We start from the raw sequence: 21,521 nt of genomic DNA on the forward strand, positions 1-21,521 counted from the left end.
AGTAGTATTGGGGAGGATGCGATTGGTAGAAGGATATGGTCAATCCTGGAAAAGGATTGGTGTGGGTGGGAATAATAGGTGTAGTTTTTCTTCAGTGGGTTGCATTCTCTCCATGTATCCAGGAGAGCGGCACGTTGGAGTAAGCTACGGAAATGGGTAGAGGGAGAATAGTGATCTGGGGAATAGGGAGACTTGTCTAAAAGTGGGTAGAGTACTAAGTTTGAGTCACCACACATAAATAGTGTACCTTTGCAGTGTGTGTTAACGACCTGTAGAAGGTGTGAAAAGAAGGGGATTGGGTTTACGTTTGGGGCATAATAAGAAATAAAAGTTGTTTCCACATATTGCAAGAGGCCTACCAATATGATATACTGACCCGCTGGGTGAGTCAGTGTGGAGAGAAAGGAGCTGGCAATTAGCCAACAGCTGAGCGGCCAGCTTTGAGAAGGAAGGGTTGAGCCCGGCCCTGACAAAATGCGAGCTTACTGAGAACATGCTCTCATCACCTTTAACCAATATTAAAAATTATTTTGGAATACACCAACAAAATGTATTTATTATTATAGTCCGACACATCTACATAAAATATAATAAATTGACCCTGATGCTACAAATACATTACAATCTGCTTATTAAAGAACATGTTTAATGTTTATCTTCTGGGAAGGTGTTGAGTGAAATCTTCCCTCTCTTGAAGAGTGATGGATGTCTCTGGTATCTGACACTTTAGGATGATTTGGATACTTTGTCCTCCTCTGGTAACTGTGGTTCCTCCTCACTAAGTAACACACCAAAATTGTCTTATGCCAGCGGTGTCCAGAGCAAAAATTAAACTTATCATCCAAAGGAGAAGTAAATATTGAACATTGTTAAATGTAAATCTTTATTCTCAATACACTACCAAAATAGTAAAATGAACAATAATAGAGATAATGCTATAACTACTGGTAATCCAGTGTTGCTCCATACATATTAGTGGATAACTGTTTTTGTATTCAGGTCGGGTCTGAACAGAATTATGTAACATTTTGGAAAAAATATACAGCAAAGAAGTCCAGAACTTGATGCTATTATAGCAAAAACCTCCACAGCCACCATGTATTTCCCTCTGGTGCTCAGATAGGCCGGGATCATGGCAATCCAGACACTGCAGAACACCAGCATGCTGAAGGTGATGTACTTGGCCTCATTAAAACTGTCCGGTAATGTCCTGGCTAAAAAAGCGATAATGAAACTCACAGCTGCCAGAAGCCCCATATATCCCAGGACAGAGTAGAAGCCGATAACTGAACCCTCATTACACTGAATGATGACCTTCCCCTGATAAGAATGAGTGTCCCGATCCTGGAAGGGAGGATAAATAGACAACCAAGTGACACAGATTATGACTTGGACCAGTGAGAAGACACAAATGATAGAATTGGGCAGTTTGGCTCCCATCCATTTCTTCCAGGGACTCCCAGGTTTGGTGGCTTTAAAAGCAATACACACCATGATACTTTTGGCAAGTAGAGAAGAGACGGCAACTGAGAAGATGACACCAAAAGAGGTCACACGCAGCATGCAGGTCACATCTACTGGATGGCCGAGGAACAAGAAGACACAGAGGAAGCTCAGCATGATGGAGACCAGGAGAAGATAGCTCAGGTCCCGGTTATTAGCTTTAACAATGGGGGTGTCCTGGTAATGTATAAATATCACCAATATTAAACCAGTCAGCAGACAACAGAGGATGGAGACAGCTGAAAATATTGCAACACTGGGATCATCAGTGTAGGAGAGAAATTCCACCACTCTTGGAACACACCGATCCTTCTTCTGATTTGGCCATTCATCATCAGGGCATTTCATGCAGTTTTCACTGTCTGCAGAAAGAAAAATACAAACACAATGAGCATCTACATCAGAGCTTCGGAGAAAATTAATTGCCCTGTGTTGTCTCACAGCTAGCAATAGGATTTCCATTAGTGCATTGGAGGAGACTTAAGCCTAGTACACACTGACAAGTTTTTTTTCATTCAACCCGCTGGGTTGAACGAAAAAAACCTGGAGAGATCCGGAGGAGCTGCTGTACTTACAATGCAATGTTAGTACAGCGATCTCCCCTGGTGAGCTTTTGTGTTGTGACAGGTAGACAGCCCCCTGCCAGTACACTCTGTTCAGTGCTCTCAGCCATTCCGGTCATGCCTGTTCTACAGAAACTGGGCAAACGGCAGCCTTCTGTTGCACTGGTTGCCTTACACATGGCCGAATGCTAAACAATTTTTAAGGTTGAATATTTTTTTTATTGAATTTCAGTGTAACATATACCACGGCATAAAAGAAGGAAGGGTGGACGGGGGTACAAAATGAAGAAGGTTGGCGGTAAAGACAGGGTGAGGGGTGAAATGCTTGTATAAACCATCCATTACGTATAGTAACACAGTATACATATTACATGTCCAATGAAGGCATTTCAGTAAGGTAATACTCATGAAAGCCATCCACGCAGTGTCATCTACCTCTGGACCCTGCCAGGGACATTTGCTTGGTGGACAAGCTAACCTTTATAGAAGGGTATAGGACAGGTAAGGGGTGAGGTAACTGGGTACAAAGTGGAACAAGTCCAGGGTGCAGGGTAGAGGGGGAAAAAAGGGGGTGGGGGTACTCAGCAACATAGGTCTCGCAACATTTCTATAGTTACATAATATTGTGGATCATATAGCGGTCTTTTAAAGTTAAACATTTATGCTTTTCCTCCCTCTCATCCCTCCGCTGATGTGGCCACCCCTCCTTGTACAGCAATGCTGCCGAGGAAGGGGTCCGACGAAGAGTGATGGAGCCAGGGGAACCACAGGGAAGTGTATTTATCCCAGGTTTCGTTTTGCTTTGCCTACAGGTCCTCCATGAGCATAATATCATTCATGGTGTCTACCCATCTCGTAATCAGGGGGGTGGCGTCGGACTTCCAAAATTGCGATATAACGCAACGAGCTGCAGACAGAAAAAACCTGAGAAGGCTCCTTTCGTGTGAACTAATCGTCCCTGGAAGGATGGATAGCAGTGCTATTTGTGGGGAAGGAACCATAGAGGAATTGTATAGAGACATTGAATACCTTGTCCCAGAACGGTTGAATCCGGTCACAGCTCCACCACACATGTTCGTATGTGCCCTCTCCTCCATGGCAGCGCCAGCATCTGTCTGACATGGATACATTTTGCTCACCGTGACTGGATCTCTATACCATCGGGATAGTAACTTATAGTTTTTTTCTTGTGAGCATCTGGATATGGAAGATTTGTGTTACTATGAATGAGGTGTTCCATTGTGCGGGGGATATTTCCATACCCAGGTCTCATGACCATTTTTGAGTGAAGCTTGGTAGAGTGTTGTATGTGTGTAACGGTATGTCTTTGTAGATTAGGAATAACAAGTGCTTGGGTGTCTGAGAGTAGTGATGGCCGAACGATTCGCCTGGCGGTTGTTTCGCGGCGAATTTCGGCTGTTCGCGGTGCGCCCGTTTGGTGGACTATTGGCGCCGTTCGCCCGGCGGACTTCCGTGTTTACTGTGTAAAAAAACTTTGACCTATGATGACACATCCATCATGGGGTACAGGACAGCCAATTGAGACATTACAGCACATGGACACTTGGACATTCCCCCTAACTTATAAATACACCCGATCCGGCGGCCATTTTACATTCTTTCTTCTGTCACTATAGGGAGAGGTTGCTGTGTGGAGCAGGGAGAGATTGCAGTGACCCAAATCGCTAGCTATTTGGTACACAAAAGTTCTTTTCAGGACTGGTATAGGTGTTAGGTGTATATAGGTTTGCTGTGCTACTGATTGTTGCAGCAGCCTGAGTGTCTTTTGTCAGTTTAGAAAAAGGGACAGGACGGTGTGTGCTGCAGGGAGAGTCAGTTTAATCATTAGCTGTTACTATCAGGTCCACAAAAGTGCTATTCCAGAAACCAGTTATTGTTCCAGCAGCCTCTGTTTTGTCAGTTCATATAGGGAGAGGCAGGAAGCAGTGTGTGAGGCAGTGAGGGTCAGTTTAATCAGTAGCTGTTACTATATTAGGTCCACAAAGGTTCTTTTCAGGACTGGTATCAGTGGTATGGTAATAGGCTTGTACACGTATAATATTCTTTCTTCCAAATATAGAAAGAATAATATACTTGAGTGCTGCCCTTCTGTTGCAGTCTGCTAATCATTTACAACCTACTTGTTCCACAAAGGTCCTTTATAAGGACTGGTAATAACCTGGTGTAGGGTGCTATAGTACATAGGGTTGAGTGAGGTACAGTCTGCTATTCTATAAGGACTGGTATAGGTCCACAATACATAGGGTTGAGGTGCACTACTGCTGACTGACCGCTGCCCTATACTGCAGCAGTCCTTCATCAGTATAGGGACTGACGTACAGTCTGCTAATCAGTCACACACAACCTACTTGCTCCACAAAGGTCCTTATAAGGACTGGTAACTTGGTCTGTCTAGGGTGCTACAGTACATAGGGTTGAGCGAGGTACAGTCTGCTATTCTTTAAGGACTGATATAGGTCCACAATACATAGGGTTGAGGTGCACTACTGCTGACTGACCGCTGCCCTATACTGCAGCAGTCCTTCATCAGTATAGGGACTGACGTACAGTCTGCTAATCAGTCACACACAACCTATTTGTTCCACAAAGGTCCTTATAAGGACTGGTAAGGTATAGGGTACTACAGTACATAGGGTTGAGTGAGGTACAGTCTGCTATTCTATAAGGACTGGTATAGGTCCACAATACATAGGGTTGAGGTGCACTACTGCTGACCTCTGCCCTATACTGCAGCAGTCCTTTATCAGTATAGGGACTGACGTACAGTCTGCTAATCAGTCACACACAACCTACTTGTTCAACAAAGGTCCTTATAAGGACTGGTAAGATATAGGGTACTACAGTACATAGGGTTGAGTGAGGTACAGTCTGTTATTCTATAAGGACTGGTATAGGTCCACAATACATAGGGTTGAGGTGCACTACTGCTGACCGCTGCCCTATACTGCAGCAGTCCTTCATCGGTATAGGGACTGATGTACAGTCTGCTAATCACTCACACACAACCTACTTGTTCCACAAAGGTCCTTATAAGGACTGGTAAGGTATAGGGTACTACAGTACATAGGGTTGAGTGAGGTACAGTCTGCCATTCTATAAGGACTGGTATAGGTCCACTATACATAGGTATGAGGTGCACTACTGCTGACTGACCGCTGCCCTATACTGCAGCAGTCCTTCATCGGTATAGGGACTGAGAGTTTTGACACAGGGTCATTTAAAAAATGACAGGCAGAGGAAGAGGCAGGCCCTTCCGCAGGGGTGGTAGGGGTAGGGCAGGAGCAACAGGCTTGAGCCAAAGTGGGAAGTTGCAGAAGGTGCGATCAATTACTTTCAAGGACGCACCAGACTTGGTTGAGTGGCTCGCTCAGCCCTACTCTTCTGCACCGTCCTCATCCTCTCGATCTGCACCCTCTTCTTCACTCTCTGCTATGTGCACCCCCAAAGACACTACCACCAACAACACCACCACCACCACCACCACATACCTTCCACTTGAGTCACAGGAATTATTTTCCGATCCATATAAAGAGGACATTTCTGATGCGCAGCCACTCTTGGCATTGGATCAGGAAGAGGAGGTAGCAACAATCGCTACTCAGCAGTCTGACGACAGTACCCAGATCAGCCCAAGGAGGAGGTTGGTCCCCGGTGTTGCTGCCTACTCCGAGATCTCTACTTATAGCGGTGGGGAAGGTGACGTTGATGATGACGTGTCTAGTGATGTCACGTGGGTACCCACAAGAGAGGGAGAGGAGGGGAGTTCAGAGGGAGATATGGACCAGCAGATAGGGAGGAGAAGCAGGAATAACTTACATTGCACAGGAGGGACAAAGCAGACTGCAAATGTATCAGGAGCGAGTCATCGACCATGTACAGTTACATCTGGCGCTCCCAGGATGCCGGCACATGGCTCCGCAGTGTGGGCTTTTTTTAATGTGTCCGCTGCTGACAATAGCATTGCCATCTGCAATCTTTGCAGTCAACGCATTAGTCGCGGTAAGCCCAACACTCACCTAGGGACGACCGCCTTAAGAAGGCACATGAGCAGCCATCACCGAGCTGAGTGGGAGCAACGGAACACACAAAGCCACACTGCAGGCTCTCACCGTCCAGCCTTGTCTTCTACTTCTCCTTCTCCTCTCTCCTCACAATTGTCCTCCACTCCACCTTCCATCACGCCAAGCTCACATTTTTCTGCAAAAAGGCTGGCTCCCGTGGGCCTAATGTTCGGGCGTAAAAAAATTATGACGCCGGATAACCCTCTTTCCTAACGGTTGACGGCTGGCTTGTCAAAACTCATAGCCCGCCAACTACTGCCATATAAACTGGTGGACTCGGAGGCCTTTTGCAAATTTGTGGCCATTGGAACACCACAATGGAAGGTCCCAGGAAGGAAGTATTTCTCAGAGAAGGGCATCCCAGAGCTATATGGCCATGTTCAGCGGCAAGTGAATGTATCTCTGACACACAGTGTTGGTGCCAAGATACATCTGACCACAGACACGTGGTCTAGCAAACATGGGCAGGGAAGGTATATCACTTTTACTGCCCACTGGGTGAACCTTCTGATGGCCGTCAAGCATGTAACCCGTGGCACCCGTGTAGATTTGGTTTTACCGCCACGGATTGCATGCAGGCCTGACTCTTCTTCTCCTCCTTCTCCTACTCCATCCTCCTCCCTCTCCTCCTCGGCTGACTCCTCCTTTTCCACTGCTAGCGTCTCTTCTGCTGCGCCACCCAAGCTCCCCAGAACCTATTCCACATGCCAGGTGAGACATTGCCATGCAGTGCTGCGTCTGTTGTGCCTGGAAGCCAAGGGCCACACTGGCCCGGCACTCCTTTCAGCTTTGCGTTCACAGGCAGATCAGTGGCTAACACCGCTCAATTTGACAGTTGGTAAAGTGGTGTGTGACAACGGTGCCAATCTGCTTAGCGCATTGAAACAGGGCAAAATAATGCACGTGCCATGCATGGCACACGTCTTAAACTTGGTCGTGCAGCGGTTCCTTGTCAAATACCCTGGGGTCCAGGACATCTTGCGGCAGGCAAGGAAAATCTCGGCCCATTTCAGAAGATCTTACACGGCCATGGCTCGCCTTGCTGACATTCAGCGGCGACACAATCTGCCGGTCAGACGTCTTATTTGCGATTGCCCGACGCGATGGAACTCAACCTTCTATATGCTTGATAGGCTGCTCCAGCAGAAACGTGCAGTTAATGTCTACCTGTATGAACTCTGCGGCAGAACCGGTTCTGGGGAGCTGGGCTTTGCTCATGTGCGACGCATGCAAACTTCTGCGCCCATTTGAGGAGATCACCAAACTGGTCAGTCGCAGCCATGGCGCCATCAGTGACATGGTACCTTATGCCTTCTTTATGGAGCGTGCATTGCGTCGTGTCATTGATCAAGCTGTGGAGGAGCAGGAGCGGGAAGATGAGGAAAGCCGCGTACACACGTAGCCGTCTGTCCGACGTACTTAGTCTGGTGGACTTTCCGCCAGACTGTACGTCGGACTTTCCGAACGGGCTACTTGCCCACACACGGCACTTTTTCAGCGGACTAATACGGCATACTAAGTCCGCCGTACTATCCGCCCTACTTTTGAAATGAACGGACTCGCCCACACATGCGGAGGAAAGTCCGCTCATTTCTAGCGCGTCTCCAGGTAGGCGGGGCCTGCGAAGGATACGTCGCTGGCCCCGCCACCTGGTATGGACTTAAAGGGGAACCCCAACGCCGAAAAAAAATTAGCGTGGGGGTCCCCCCAGATCCACATCAGACCCTTGTCTGAGCACGCTTCCCAGCCGGCCAGGAAAGGGGGGACGAGCGAGCGCCCCCCCCTCCTGAGCCGTACCAGGCCTCATGCCCTCAACATGGGGGGTGCCTTGGGGAAGGGGGGGCCGCGCACCCCCCCACCCCAAAGCACCTTGTCCCCATGTTGATGAGGACAAGGGCCTCTTCCCGACAACCCTGGCCGTTGGTTGTCGGGGTCTGCGGGCGGGGGGCTTATCGGAATCCGGGAGCCCCCTTTAATAAGGGGGCCACGGATACCGGTCCCCCACCCTATGTGAATGAGTATGGGGTACAATGTACCCCTACCCATTCACCTGTAAAATAAAGTACAAAATAAATACAACACACAAGATAAAATAGTTTATTGCACAGCTCCGGGGGTCTTCCATCTTCGGGGGTCTTCTCGCTGGACTCGCTTTCTTCCTCACCTCCGGCCTCTTCTTCCGACTTTGGGGGTCTTGTCCCCCTCTTCGGTTCTTCTGCCGGGCCACCGCGCCTTCTTCTAGCTCTTTTACAGGCAGTGGCCCGGTCTTCTGTCGCCGCCGCCTTCCGTTCTTCTCTTCTTCTTCTTCTTCAGATGTTGCCTCGCCGAGTCCTCTGCTCACAATGACGGGGACCGGGCACGCGGCGACCTATATAGGGACAAGGGGCGGGGTCTTCGGTGGATGTCACATGGGTTGATGTCACATGGCGACAGTCCCAGCATCCTCCGGGACTGTGACATCGTAAGGGGGCGGGGTCACCATGTGACATCAACCCATGTGACATCCACCGAAGACCCCGCCCCTTGTCCCTATATAAGTCACCCATGTTGAGGGCACGCGGCCTGGTGAGGCTCAGGAGGGGGGGCGCTCGCTCGTCCCCCCCTTTCCTGGCCGGCCGGGTAGCGTGCTCGGACAATGGTCTGATGTGGACCTGGGGGGACCCCCGCGTTTTTTTCCGGCGTTGGGGTTCCCCTTTAAGTCCATACCAGGCGGGGGGCCAGCAACGTCCTCTTCATGGGCCCCGCCTACCTGGAGACCCGCTTGAAATGAGCGGACTTTTCTCCGGGCGGGAAAAGTCCGCTCATTTCAAAAGTACGGCGGACTGGCATACACACGGCCGGATTGTCCGCCGAAATGCGAGTCCGGCGGGAAGATTGGAGTGTAAAACTACTTTCTAAGTCCGCCGTACTTTCGGGTCAAAAAAGTATGCCGGAGGCTACACACGGGGGGATTGTTTGGCGGACTTCAGTTTGCCGGACTTTTCCACCCGCTTGTTTGATCGTGTGTACGCGCCAGAAGTCGCAATGCTGGATGAATTCCCAGGGGGGGCTACTCTATCTGAGACAAGTCAACAACAAGAGTCTGAAGAGGAGTCAGAGGAGGATGGTGCCGGGGCGGATGAGGAGGAGCAAGAAGAGCATGCTTTAAACCTTTCTGGGATCCCTGTTGTGCGTGGATGGGAAGAGGAGAATGAAGAGGACGACATTATCCTGGATGATGAGCAGGAGCCAGGCCACCACACCGCTTCCAGTTTAGTGCAAATGGGGGCCTTCATGCTCCAGTGTTTTAATAGGGACCCCCGTATAAAAAGCATAAGGGTCAAGGACCAGTACTGGGTGGCAACGTACTTAGACCCCCGGTACAAACACAAAATGGCTGAAATGTTACCGCCGTCACAGAGGGCTGTCAGAATGGAGCACTTCCAGGCCTTGCTTCGAGAAATGCTGCATTCTGCTTTTGCGTGCGCTGGCAGAGGAGCAATTCCCACTCCCAGAGAAGGAGTTGCGGGTACCAATCCAACAGCGCCTGCAAGAAGAGGCCGGTTTGAAGATGTGTTGGTGACTTCGGATATGAGGTCATTCTTTCAGCCGACCCATCGACAGGTGTCATCCGGATCCAGCATCAGGGAACGCCTAGACCGTCAGGTGTCCGACTACATCGGGTTAACGGCCGATGTGGACGCTCTGAGGAGTGATGAACCCCTGGACTACTGGGTGGGCAGGCTTGACCTCTGGCCAGAGCTTGCCCAATTTGCAATCGAACTGTTGGCTTGCCCCTCGTCCAGTGTCCTGTCCGAAAGGACGTTCAGCGCAGCAGAGGGGATCGTGACCGATAAGCGTACTCGCCTAGCTCACGACAGTGTTAACTACCTCACATTTCTAAAAATGAATGAGGCATGGATCTCTGAGGAATTCAACACATGTGACCAGTAGACCATGTATATGTCTATAAACAATTTTTTTAATCAAGCACACAGACCTTCTTTCTTCATTTGGCTCACTTCCTTGTCCAAAAAAAGCACACCGTACTATATGCCCGTACCCTCCTCTTTGAAGAGGTTGAGCGGTGTCATATTTCTACTGGGGCTGCTTATTATGAGGGGCTCCCACCATCCCTGTGCTGTGCTGACATCCTCCTGGGGCTGCTTATTATGAGGGGCTCCCACCATCCCTGTGCTATGCTCATTATGAGGGGCTCCCACCATCCCTGTGCTATGCTCATTATGAGGGGCTCCCACCATCCCTGTGCTATGCTGACTTCCTCCTGGGGCTGCTTACGGTGCAGGTGTCAGTGTTGTATATCACAAGGGTTGATGTCAGTACTCTTTATCACGGTGCTGCTGTCAGTGCTGTATATCACGGTGCTGGTGTTAGTGCTTTATGTCATGCTGTTGATGTCAGTGCTCTCTATCACGGTGCTGTTGTCAGATGACTCTATCACGGTGCAGGTGTCATTGCTGTATGTCACACTGCTGGTGATCATCTCCTGCACCCTCTTCTTTGCCTACCCTGGTCCCTGACCTTCCCTCTCCTCCATTGCCTTCATGCGCTCCACAGTCCTGAATTGTCACAACAATTTCCCTTATAAAAAAAGAATGCTTGTAGTTGTCGATCCCAGATTCACCTCATACATGTGTTATGCCATTGGTCATGTGGTGGGACTATGTTTGCACAGCTATTAATTATTTTGTGGATGCAAATTTGACCTGTAGGTTTGCGAAGTTCGCCTTCCATTAAAGTCAATGGGGCCCTCCGCGAACGTTCCAGTTTGCGAACTATCGGCCGCGAAATGTCCCGTCGGAAGTTCGTCCATCACTATCTGAGAGAGACCACACATATCTTCAATGGCTGTAAGGGGCCTGTGGACCTGTCCTGAGAGATGGAGCATCTTACAGTGTTTTGTTAAACCTAACATAGATAGCCAATCCATGGAGGTGCGTGAGAATCAGGTTGTGGCTGGAATTGGCCTGTGGAGGTCTGGATAAATTGTCTGGCTGTAGGTGAACCACATTGCCCTACGTTATTGTATGCCGGTAGTGCTGGGTTATCAAACAGTGGCGATAGCGAGCTAGGGTCTGTGGAGAGTGAGAGAGTAATTTGTTTTCTATACCAGGTGGTTAGTGCTGCTACTGTCAGTGGGGATAAGCCATTCATGGAGCGAAATTTTGTGTTGCAACCCCATAGAAGAGCTCTAATGCCACGTACACACGATCAAACAATCCGGTGGAAAAGTCAGGCGCACTCAAGTCCGCCGGACAATCCGCCCGTGTATAGGCCTCGGTGGACTTTTTTTACAAAAAAGTCCAGCGGACTAAGAAGGTATTTTTGCACTCCGATATGTCCGCCGGACTCGCATTTCGGTGGACAATACGGCCGTGTGTGTGCTAGTCCGCCGTACTTTTGAAATGAGTGGACTTTTCCCGCCCGGAGAAAAGTCCGCCCTTTTTGAGCGCGTCTCCAGGTAGCCGGGGCCAGCAAAGGAGGCGTCGCTGACCCCATCACTTAGTATGGACTTAAAGGGGAATACCTATGCCGAAAAATTGGCGTGGGGGTCCCCCCCTAGGTCCACATCAGACCCTTATCCGAGCACGCTACCCGGCCGGCCAGGAAATTAAAATAAAATACTTTGAAAGTAAAAAAAAATGTTTTCCTCAGTTTAGGCCGATACGTATTCTTTGACATATTTTTGGTAAAAAAAATTGCAATAAGCGTTTATTGATTGGTTTGCACAAAATAGGGCATAGATATATGGCATTTTTATTAATATTTTTTTTTACTAGTAATGGTGGTGATCAGCGATTTTTATCGTGACTGCGACATTATGGCAGACACATCGGACACTTTTGACACATTTTTGGGACCATTATCATTTATACAGCAATCAGGGCTATACAAATGCACTGATTCCTGTGAAAATTACACTGGCAGTGAAGGGGTTAACCACTAGGGGGCAGTGTAGGGGTTAAGTGTGTCCTGGGGAGTGATTCTAACTGCAGGAGAGCGTGGCTACATGTGGCACGTCACTGATCATAGCTCCCGATCAGAGGGAGCAGAGATCAGTGACACTGTCACTAGGCAGAACGGGGAGATGCTTGTTTACATTAGCATCTCACCCGTTCTTCCTCTCCATGAGGCGATCGCGGGTATCCCCACAGACATTGAGTCTGCAAGATCCACAACCCGACTCACAGAGGTCCCGTACGGTGTTCGCGCGCACCACCGGCAGTGCACATGCGATGGCACGGCAGCAAATTTAAAGGGACGTACAGGTACGCCCATTTGCCCAGCCATGCCGTTCTGCTGTACATCAGCGTGCGCCATCAGGAACCGGTTAAGAGGCTCTATTTTACTATTTTCAAATCAGTCACCCAAAGACTATTGCCTTAATGTGCTTGCCCAAAGCACGGCAGTTTGCAATTTTGCACTATACAAGGATGCGGTATTGTCAGAGCCAAGTCAAGAATAATAGCGCCGGAAAAGCAGGCGATCGCGGGTATCCCCACAGACATCGAGTCATTGGCACCCACGACCCAACTCACGGAGGTCCAGGCGGGCGTTTGCGTGCACCGTTGGCAGCGCGCATGCGATGGCACGGCGGCAAATTTAAAGGGACGTACAGGTACGCCCATTTGCCCAGCCATGCCGTTCTGCCGTACATCAGCGTGCGTCGGTCAGGAGCCGGTTAAGAGGCTCTATTTTACTATTTTCAAATCAGTCAACCAAAGACTGTTCCCTTAACTATTGCAGCGCACATGCGATGGCATGGCGGCAAATTTAAAGGGACATACAGGTACGCCCATTAGCCCAGCTGTGCTGTTCTGCCGTACATCAGCGTGCACTGGTCAGGAAAAGGTTAAGAGGCTCTATTTTACTATTTTCAAATCAGTCACCCAAAGACTATTGCCTTAATGTGCTTGCCAAAAGCACGGCAGTTTGCAATTTTGCCCTATACAAGGATGCGGTATTGTCAGAGCCAAGGCAAGAAGAATAGCGCCAGCAAAGCAGAAACAATCCATGTACCTCAGATGATCATCACATTCCACAGACTACCACCAATGTAAGGGGTTAAATCAGCTTAGAGCTGATCAATGAGTGAGCATTCTTTCAGTGCTCTGGAAGTATTCAATGCACACAAGAGATTTGTTCAATGAATGCTTGCTTTTAATGGTAATGGTAATGGTAAAGATGGACAAAGAATATTGCACATAGAAAAGGAGGGAGGGAGGGCAGAGTTCATCACATGAGGCATAATTCCTATATAAACATATAGCATCTCAGACATAGTCTAAATTAGTATTTTAGCTGATGGTTGATATTATATAAAAAGATAATTTAAACTATTTAATGCTGACGTTCTGACTTTTTCTGAAGACATCATTTCAAAACCAGTTCTTACCAGACCTTGTCTATCCTGTGGTCATCGTGGAAACAAGACCATAAAATAAAGATATTCCTCTGTCAGCTATTTTAAAGTTTTAGTCATCTTAAAGTGATTGTAAGGGTTTTTTTTTTTTTGTTCAAAAAAATAACAAACATATCATAATTACCTCCACTGTGCAGCTTGTTTTACACAGACTGGCCCTGAACCTGGTCTTATGGGGTCCCCTGGCAGCTCTCGCGGCTCCTCCCCACATCAGATAACCTCCCCAGAGAAACACTTTGGGGGGAAAAAATGATTCTGTTGCTGTAAATTTTAGGAACTGATTCAAGCAGACTTGTAGGTCTATGAGAGGTCAAATCTAAATATAATGTGTACATAGTAGTAGCAAATTAGAGCTGGGCACGGCTGACACCAGTTCTTGTGATTTCAGTAAAAACTCATGTGTGTGTCAACTCACAACAGGAATTATGAGGTGAGTTCATTTCTGGCAGGATCAACAGATATACTTTGGTGCTTGCTGGGTCTTTAAATAGATAAACCATGGGGAAATGTGCAGTGTGCACGCGTTACAGAGATTTACTTCATATGCCTTATTCGCTGACTAGGGATGAGCTTCGTACGTTCGACTCGAACATTGGTTCGTTCGCGTCAAATTCGTGTGGCGCTCACGGCCCACAATGCACTGCGATGGCGCAGTGCATTGCTGGCTCATGATTGGCCAAGCATGCACTGTGACCCCCGCATGCTTGGCCAATCGCAGCGCCAGCAGCGAGGAGAGCCATGATTGGCCACAGGCAGGATGCCTGTGGCCAATCATAGCTCAGGCTGTGTAGTGCACGCCCCACACTATATAAGGCCGCCAGCACGTGTAGTGTAGTGTGTTGGCGTCTGAAGCAGTGTGTGTTCTGTGTGTTCTGTGTACCTTCAACACAGTACACACCGATCGTTTTCGGCCGATTTTCGATCTTGCAGTTGTGTAGTGGTTATTGTCTGCGTGCCCTGACCGCAGTATACACCGCTATATTCACCAGTGCGTGCTGTCCGCGTGCTCTGTACCCAGTACATACCGCTATATCCACCTACATAGCTGTTCTCTATTTGAGCCCACTTGCCATCTGCAGGAGTTATTGGAAGTTGTGTGTGCCTCCAGCACAGCACAGTATACTTCTGTATATACCCCTTTATCTCTGGTGTTCTCTGGTTATTGTCTGTGTGCCCTGACCGCAGTATACACCGCTATATTCACCTCACCTATATAGCTAGTGATCTATCTTTTATAATAGAGCTTGCAGTCAGTAGTGTTAGGAGATAGTGCGTGCTGTCTGCGTGCTCTGTACCCAGTACATACCGCTATATCCACCTACATAGCTGTTCTCTATTTGAGACCACTTGCCATCTGCAGGAGTTATTGGAAGTTGTGTGTGCCTCCAGCACAGCACAGTATACATCTGTATATACCCCTTTATCTCTGGTGTTCTCTGGTTATTGTCTGCGTGCCCTGACCGCAGTGTACACCGCTATATTCACCTCACCTATATAGCTAGTGATCTATCTTTTATAATAGAGCTTGCAGTCAGTAGTGTTAGGAGATAGTGCGTGCTGTCTGCGTGCTCTGTACCCAGTACATACCGCTATATCCACCTACAGTGGTGTGAAAAAGTGTTTGCCCCCTCCCTCATTTCCTGTTCCTTTGCATGTTTGTCACACTTAAGTGTTTCGGAACATCAAACCAATTTAAACAATAGTCAAGGACAACACAAGTAAACACAAAATGCAATTTGTAAATGAAGGTGTTTATTATTAAAGGTGAAAAAAAATCCAAACCATCATGGCCCTATGTGAAAAAGTGATTGCCCCCTAAACCTAATAACTGGTTGGGCCACCCTTAGCAGCAACAACTGCAACCAAGCGTTTGCGATAACGTGCAATGAGGCTTTTACAGCGTCCTGGAGGAATTTTGGCCCACTCATCTTTGCAGAATTGTCCTAATTCAGTTACATTAGAGGGTTTTCGAGCATGAACGGCCTTTTTAAGGTCATACCACAACATCTCAATAGGATTCAGGTCAGGACTTTGGCTAGGCCACTCCAAAGTCTTCATTTTGTTTTTCTTCAGCCATTCGGTGGTGGACTTGCTGGTGTGTTTAGGATCATTGTCCTGCTGCAGAACCCAAGTTCGTTTCAGCTTGAGTACACGAACAGATGGTTGGACATTCTCCTTCAGGATCTCTTGGTAGACAGCAGAATTCATAGTTCCTTTTATCACGGCAAGTCTTCCAGGTCCTGAAGCAGCAAAACAGCCCCAGACCATCACACTACCACCACCATATTTTACTGTTGGTATAATGTTCTTTTTATGAAATGCAGTGTTCCTTCTACGCCAGATATACTTGGACACACACCTTCCAAAGAGTTCCACTTTTGTCTCATCGGTCCACAGAATGTTGTCCCAAAAGTCTTGGGGATCATCAAGATGTGTTGTGGAGAAATTGAGACAAGCTTTGATGTTCTTTTTGCTCAGCAGTGGTTTTCTCCTTGGAACTCTGCCATGCAGGCCATTTTTGCCCAGTCTTTTCCTGATGGTGGAGGCATGAACGCTGACCTTAACTGAGGCAAGTGAGGCCTGCAGTTCCTTGGACGTTGTCGTGGGGTCTTTTGTGACCTCTTGGATGAGTCGTCGCTGCGCTTTTGGGGTAATTTTGGGCGGCCGGCCACTCCTGGGAAGGTTCACCACTGTTCCATGTCTTCGCCATTTGTGGATAATGGCTCTCACTGTGGTTCGCTGGATTCCCAAAGCTTTGGAAATGGCTTTATAACCCTTTCCAGACTGATAGATCTCAATTACTTTCTTTTGTTCCTGAATTTCTTTGGGTCTCGGCATGATGTGTAGCTTTTAAGGATCTTCTGGTGGACCTTACTGTGTCAAGCAGCTCCTATTTAAGTGATGCCTTGATTGTGAACAGGTGTGGCAATAATCAGGCCTGGGTGTGGCTAGAGAAATTGAACTCAGGTGTGGACAACCACAGTTATAGTATGTTTTAACAAGGGGGGCAATCACTTTTTCACATAGGGCCATGATGGTTTGGATTTTTTTTCACCTTTAATAATAAACACCTTCATTTACAAATTGCATTTTGTGTTTACTTGTGTTGTCCTTGACTATTGTTTAAATTGGTTTGATGTTCCGAAACACTTAAGTGTGACAAACATGCAAAGGAACAGGAAATGAGGAAGGGGGCAAACATTTTTTCACACCACTGTACATAGCTGTTCTCTATTTGAGACCACTTGCCATCTGCAGGAGTTATTGGAAGTTGTGTGTGCCTCCAGCACAGCACAGTATACATCTGTATATACCCCTTTATCTCTGGTGTTCTATAATAAAGGCATCTGCAGGAGTTAGTGGGTGTTGTGTGCCTCTAGCACAATATACACTACCCAACTGCTTTTTTACCCAACTCCCTTCAGGCCATTACCATGTCTGGAAGGCCAGCAAGGAGAGGCAGACAGGCGCGAGCCGATAAAAGAGGGCAAGCAGGCTCTGTGTCTAGAGACAACAGTGCTGGTCGTGGACACGGTGCATTGTCATCAGCACGTGGCCATGGGACACGCTTGTCCTTCTTTTCGGCAGCTGGACATGTTGAACCGCAACATGCCAACGACTTGGTAGAGTGGATGACCAAGCCCTCTTTATCCTCCTCATCCTCTCTCACCCAGTCTCAGGGTACTAGCAAAGCAGCTGCCAACGCATCGTCTTCCCTCCTCTCAATGTCATCATCAGTGACTCCTTCCCTAGACCCACCACGTTCTCCTGTGGAGTCTCCTGAACTCTTTGAGCACAGTGTTGGGTACATGCTCCAGGAGGATGCCCAGTGTTTTGTGGGCTCTGATGATGACACTCAGCTAGAGGAAGGCAGTAGCGTGAGCGCAGAGAGAGGGGATGCTCAAGAAGGACAGCAATCTGGCAGTCATGTTCCACAAGCTGCAGCATACTGCCAGGTTTGCTACAGCGATGAAGAGGGAGGGGATGTTGAGGGCACTGACTCCACGTGGGTGCCTGGAAGGAGGGAGGAGGAGGAGGAGGAGGAGGCACATGTCCAACGAGGCAGGATGCCCTCCTAGGGCCAGCTTAGGGGCAGCACACCGACTGAATCACACCGCAGAGCTCCGCCTGTGCAGAGCGCTGCCTCTGCGCGTTATTCTTAAAGTTCTTTGGTGTGGGCCTTTTTTGTGACGAGTGCATCAGATCGCACCACTGCTATTTGCAACATATGTCTCGAGCGTATCTCACGTGGCCAAAACATCAGCCGCTTGGGCACCACATGCTTGACCAGACATATGTTGACCTGCCATGCAGCTCGTTGGCAAGCGTACCTCAAAGACCCACACCAAAGATCAAAGCGGACCTCTCCTTGCTCCTCATCAGCTGGCATCTCCAACCCCACTAGACCTTCAGTCCTCTCTGAAACCTGCTCTGAGAGGAATGAAGGTGTAGAATTAGGTGTGTCACAGCCAAGTGCTTCCGGGAACTCTGCTAGCGGTACACCCACGTCCGATTATAGCAGGCAAATGTCCCTGCCCCAGCTGCTGGACCGGCGGAAGAAGTTCACTCCCAGCCATCCACATGCCCAGCGGTTGAATGCTAGCTTGGCTAAATTGCTAGCACTTCAACTGCTGCCTTTTCAGTTGGTAGACTCGGCCCCCTTCCGTGAGTTTGTACAATGTGCGGTTCCTCAGTGGCAGGTCCCCAAACGCCACTTTTTCTCACGGAAGGCGATTCCGGCTCTCTACCGGCATGTGGAAGGCAATGTCCTTGCCTCGCTGGACAGGGCGGTCAGCGGTAAGGTGCATATTACCGCTGACTCATGGTCCAGCAGGCATGGACAGGGATGTTACCTGTCTTTTACGGCCCATTGGGTCACTCTTCTGGCAGCTGGGAAGGATGCAGGACAAGGTGCAGTAGTGTTGGAGGTTGTTCCGCCACCACGCCTCCAAAATGCTACTATTGGTTGTGACACACCTCTCTCCTCCACCCCCTCCTCTTCTTCTTCCTCCATGGCCTCTTCCAGTGCTCTGTCCTCAGAACCAGCGGTGCTCCGTAGGCGTTCCAGGGGCTACGCAAGTACGCAGGCAAAACGATGCCATGCCGTGCTTGCGCTGGTTTGTTTGGGGGACAGGAGCCACACTGGGGCGGATGTTTTGTCAGCTCTGCAGGGGCAGGCCGAGAGGTGGTTGACGCCACGCCAGCTTAAGCCAGGAATGGTGGTTTGCGACAATGGCACCAACCTCCTCTCCGCCCTCCGACAGGGACAACTGACCCATGTGCCCTGTGTAGCTCACGTCCTTAACCTGGTGGTGCAGCGGTTCTTGGGCAGGTACCCCGGCTTACAGGATGTCCTGAAGCAGGCCAGGAAAGTCTGTGTGCATTTCTGCCGATCATTTAATGCCTGTGCTCGGCTGGCTGAGCTCCAAAAGGAGTTGAACCTGCCCAAGAACCGCCTTATATGTGACATGCCCACCAGATGGAACTCAACATTGGCCATGCTGCAGCGGCTGCACACGCAGCAGAGGGCCATCAATGAGTACCTATGCGACTACGGCACCAGGACAGGGTCAGGGGAGCTCGGTTTTTTCTCACCACGCCAGTGGGGCATGATCAGGGATGCATGCACTGTCCTGTCACCGTTTGAGGAGGCCACAAGGATGGTGAGCAGTGACAGTGCATGCATCAGTGACACTGTACCTCTTGTCCACCTCTTGGAGCACACGCTGCGTGGAATAATGGACAGGGCACTTGAGGCAGAACAGAGGCAGGAAGAGGAGGACTTCCTTGCCTCTCAAGGCCCTCTTTATCCAGACAGTGTTCCTGCTGTGCCACCCATCACACAGGAAGAGGATGAGGAGGAGGAAGAGGAGGAGGAGGATGATTGTGTCAGCATGGAGGTGGAGGCTGGCACACAGCATCAGCAGCAGCAGCAGCAGTCTTGTAGGGATGATTTACAGTCCCAAGAAACACGTGGACTTGTACAAGGCTGGGAGGAGGTAGCTGCGGATCATGTTGTCCTTAGTGACCCAGAGGACTCCGGACACAGTTGTGCTCAAAAGTTTGCACACCCTGGCAGAAATTGTGAAATTTTGGCATTTATATTGAAAATATGACTGATCATGCCACAAAAATGTATTTTATTCAAGGATAGAGATCGCATGAGGCCATTTATTATCACATAATTTTTTGGGTCCTTTTAAAATCATAATGATAACAAAAATTACCCAAATGGCCCTGATGAAAAGTTGACATACCCTGGAATGTTTGGCCTTGGTACAGAAACAGAAGGTGGACACACAGGTTAAAATGGCAATTAAAGGTTAATTTCCTACATTTGTGGCTTTTTAAATCACAATTAGTGTTTATGTATAAATAGCCAATGAGTTTGTTAGCTCTCGCATGGATGTACTAAGCAGGCTAGATACTAAGCCATGGGGAGCAAAAAAGAACAGTCAAAAGACCTGCGTAACAACGTAATGAAACTTTACCTTGTTACGCAGATGGAAAAGGACTATAAGATGGAAAAGGATATAAAAAGATATCCAAAGCCTTGAATATGCCAGTCAGTACTGTTCAATCATTTAATTAGAAGTGTAAAATTTGGGTTTCTTTTGATACCAATACAAGGTCAGGTAGATCAAGAAAGATTTCAGCCACAACTGCCACAGGAATTGTTCGGGATACAAGGAAAAACCCCGCAGGAGAAATACAGGCTGCTCTGGAAAAAGACAGTGTGGTTGTTTTTAAGGAGCACAATACGATGATACTTGAACAAAAAAGATCTGCATGGTCAAGTTGCCGGAGCGAAGCCTTTACTGCACAAGTTCCACAAAAAAAATCCTGGTTATAATATGCCCAACAACACCTTGACATACCTCATTGGGCTTTTTTATGGCATTGGCACAGTAAAGGCTTCCTTCTGACAGATCAACCATGCAGCCCTTTTTTGTGTAAGTATCGTTGAATTGTGCTCCTTAAAAACCACCATACCGTCTTTTTGGAGAGCAGCCTGCATTTCTCCTGAGGTTACCTGTAGGTTTTTCCTTAGTATCCTGAGAAATTCTTCCTCCAGTTGTGGTCGCAATCTTTCTTGGTCTACCTGACCTTGGCTTGGTTTAAAAAAAAAAACACAAATTTGCTATTTCTTAATAAGGGATTAAACCGTACTGACTGGCATATTCAAGGCTTTGGGTATCTTTTGATATCCATCCTTATAAATTCCCATTACTTTGTTACGCAGGTCTTTTGACTGTTCTTTTCTACCTCCTCATGGCTCAGTGTCCAGCCTGCTTAGGGCAACCCAGTGACTATCTATACACAGACACTAATTGTGATTTAAAAAAGCCACAAATGTGGGAAATGAACCTTTAATTGCCATTTTAACCTGTGTGTGCCACCTTCTGTGTCTGTACCAAGGCCAAACATTCCAGGGTATGTAAACTTTTTATAAGGCCATTTGGGTGATTTCATTATGATTCAATCATTATGATTTAAAAAAAAGTATCAACAGAACTATGTGATAATAAATGGTTTCATGTGATCACTATCCTTAAATTAAAAACAGTTTTTTCAGCCATATTTTCAATATTAATGCCACAATTTCACAATTTCTGCCAGGGTATGCAAACTTTTCAGCTCAACTGTAAACTTTAACCACAGCAGTACCCTCTACCCAGTCCAACAATAACTTACTAACAAATACAAACTCTACCAGAAATGTTGGAGATCTCTCCTTCTGGACACGAGACGCACTCATAGCAACATTTATGAAAGGAAGACCCAAACTTTTTTCTGCTGCCAGGTAAACAGGGATCTGAGCATCGAGATATCGGAATCTGAAATAAGATCATTTTTATTATTATTATTATTATTATTATTATTACTATTATTATTTTGTATGTTTTTCTTTTTTTTTAACCCTTTTGAGGACCATAAGATTACCGTAAT

The 21,521-nt window shown here is 47.9% G+C and overlaps 1 protein-coding gene across 1 annotated transcript in view; it reads right to left on the reverse strand.

Annotated features, from left to right (window-relative positions):
• Positions 1 to 573: 573 nt before the first annotated feature.
• LOC143958193 (vomeronasal type-2 receptor 116-like) overlaps positions 574 to 21,521 on the reverse strand; it is a 42,436-nt gene continuing 21,488 nt past the window's right edge. Inside the window, exons 3-4 of the mRNA XM_077467661.1 lie at positions 21,286 to 21,409; positions 574 to 1,865 (exon numbers count right to left, since the gene is read on the reverse strand). Of these exons, the coding sequence (XP_077323787.1) occupies positions 973 to 1,865; positions 21,286 to 21,409 (1,017 nt within the window). The 3' untranslated portion in view covers positions 574 to 972. The remainder of the gene's footprint in view (positions 1,866 to 21,285; positions 21,410 to 21,521) is intronic.

The sequence above is a fragment of the Lithobates pipiens genome, unplaced genomic scaffold (assembly GCF_037356315.1).
Source record: "Lithobates pipiens isolate NorthernLeopardFrog02 unplaced genomic scaffold, aLitPip1_a1.2 Scaffold_6, whole genome shotgun sequence".
In the NCBI taxonomy this organism is placed as follows: Eukaryota; Metazoa; Chordata; class Amphibia; order Anura; family Ranidae; genus Lithobates; species Lithobates pipiens.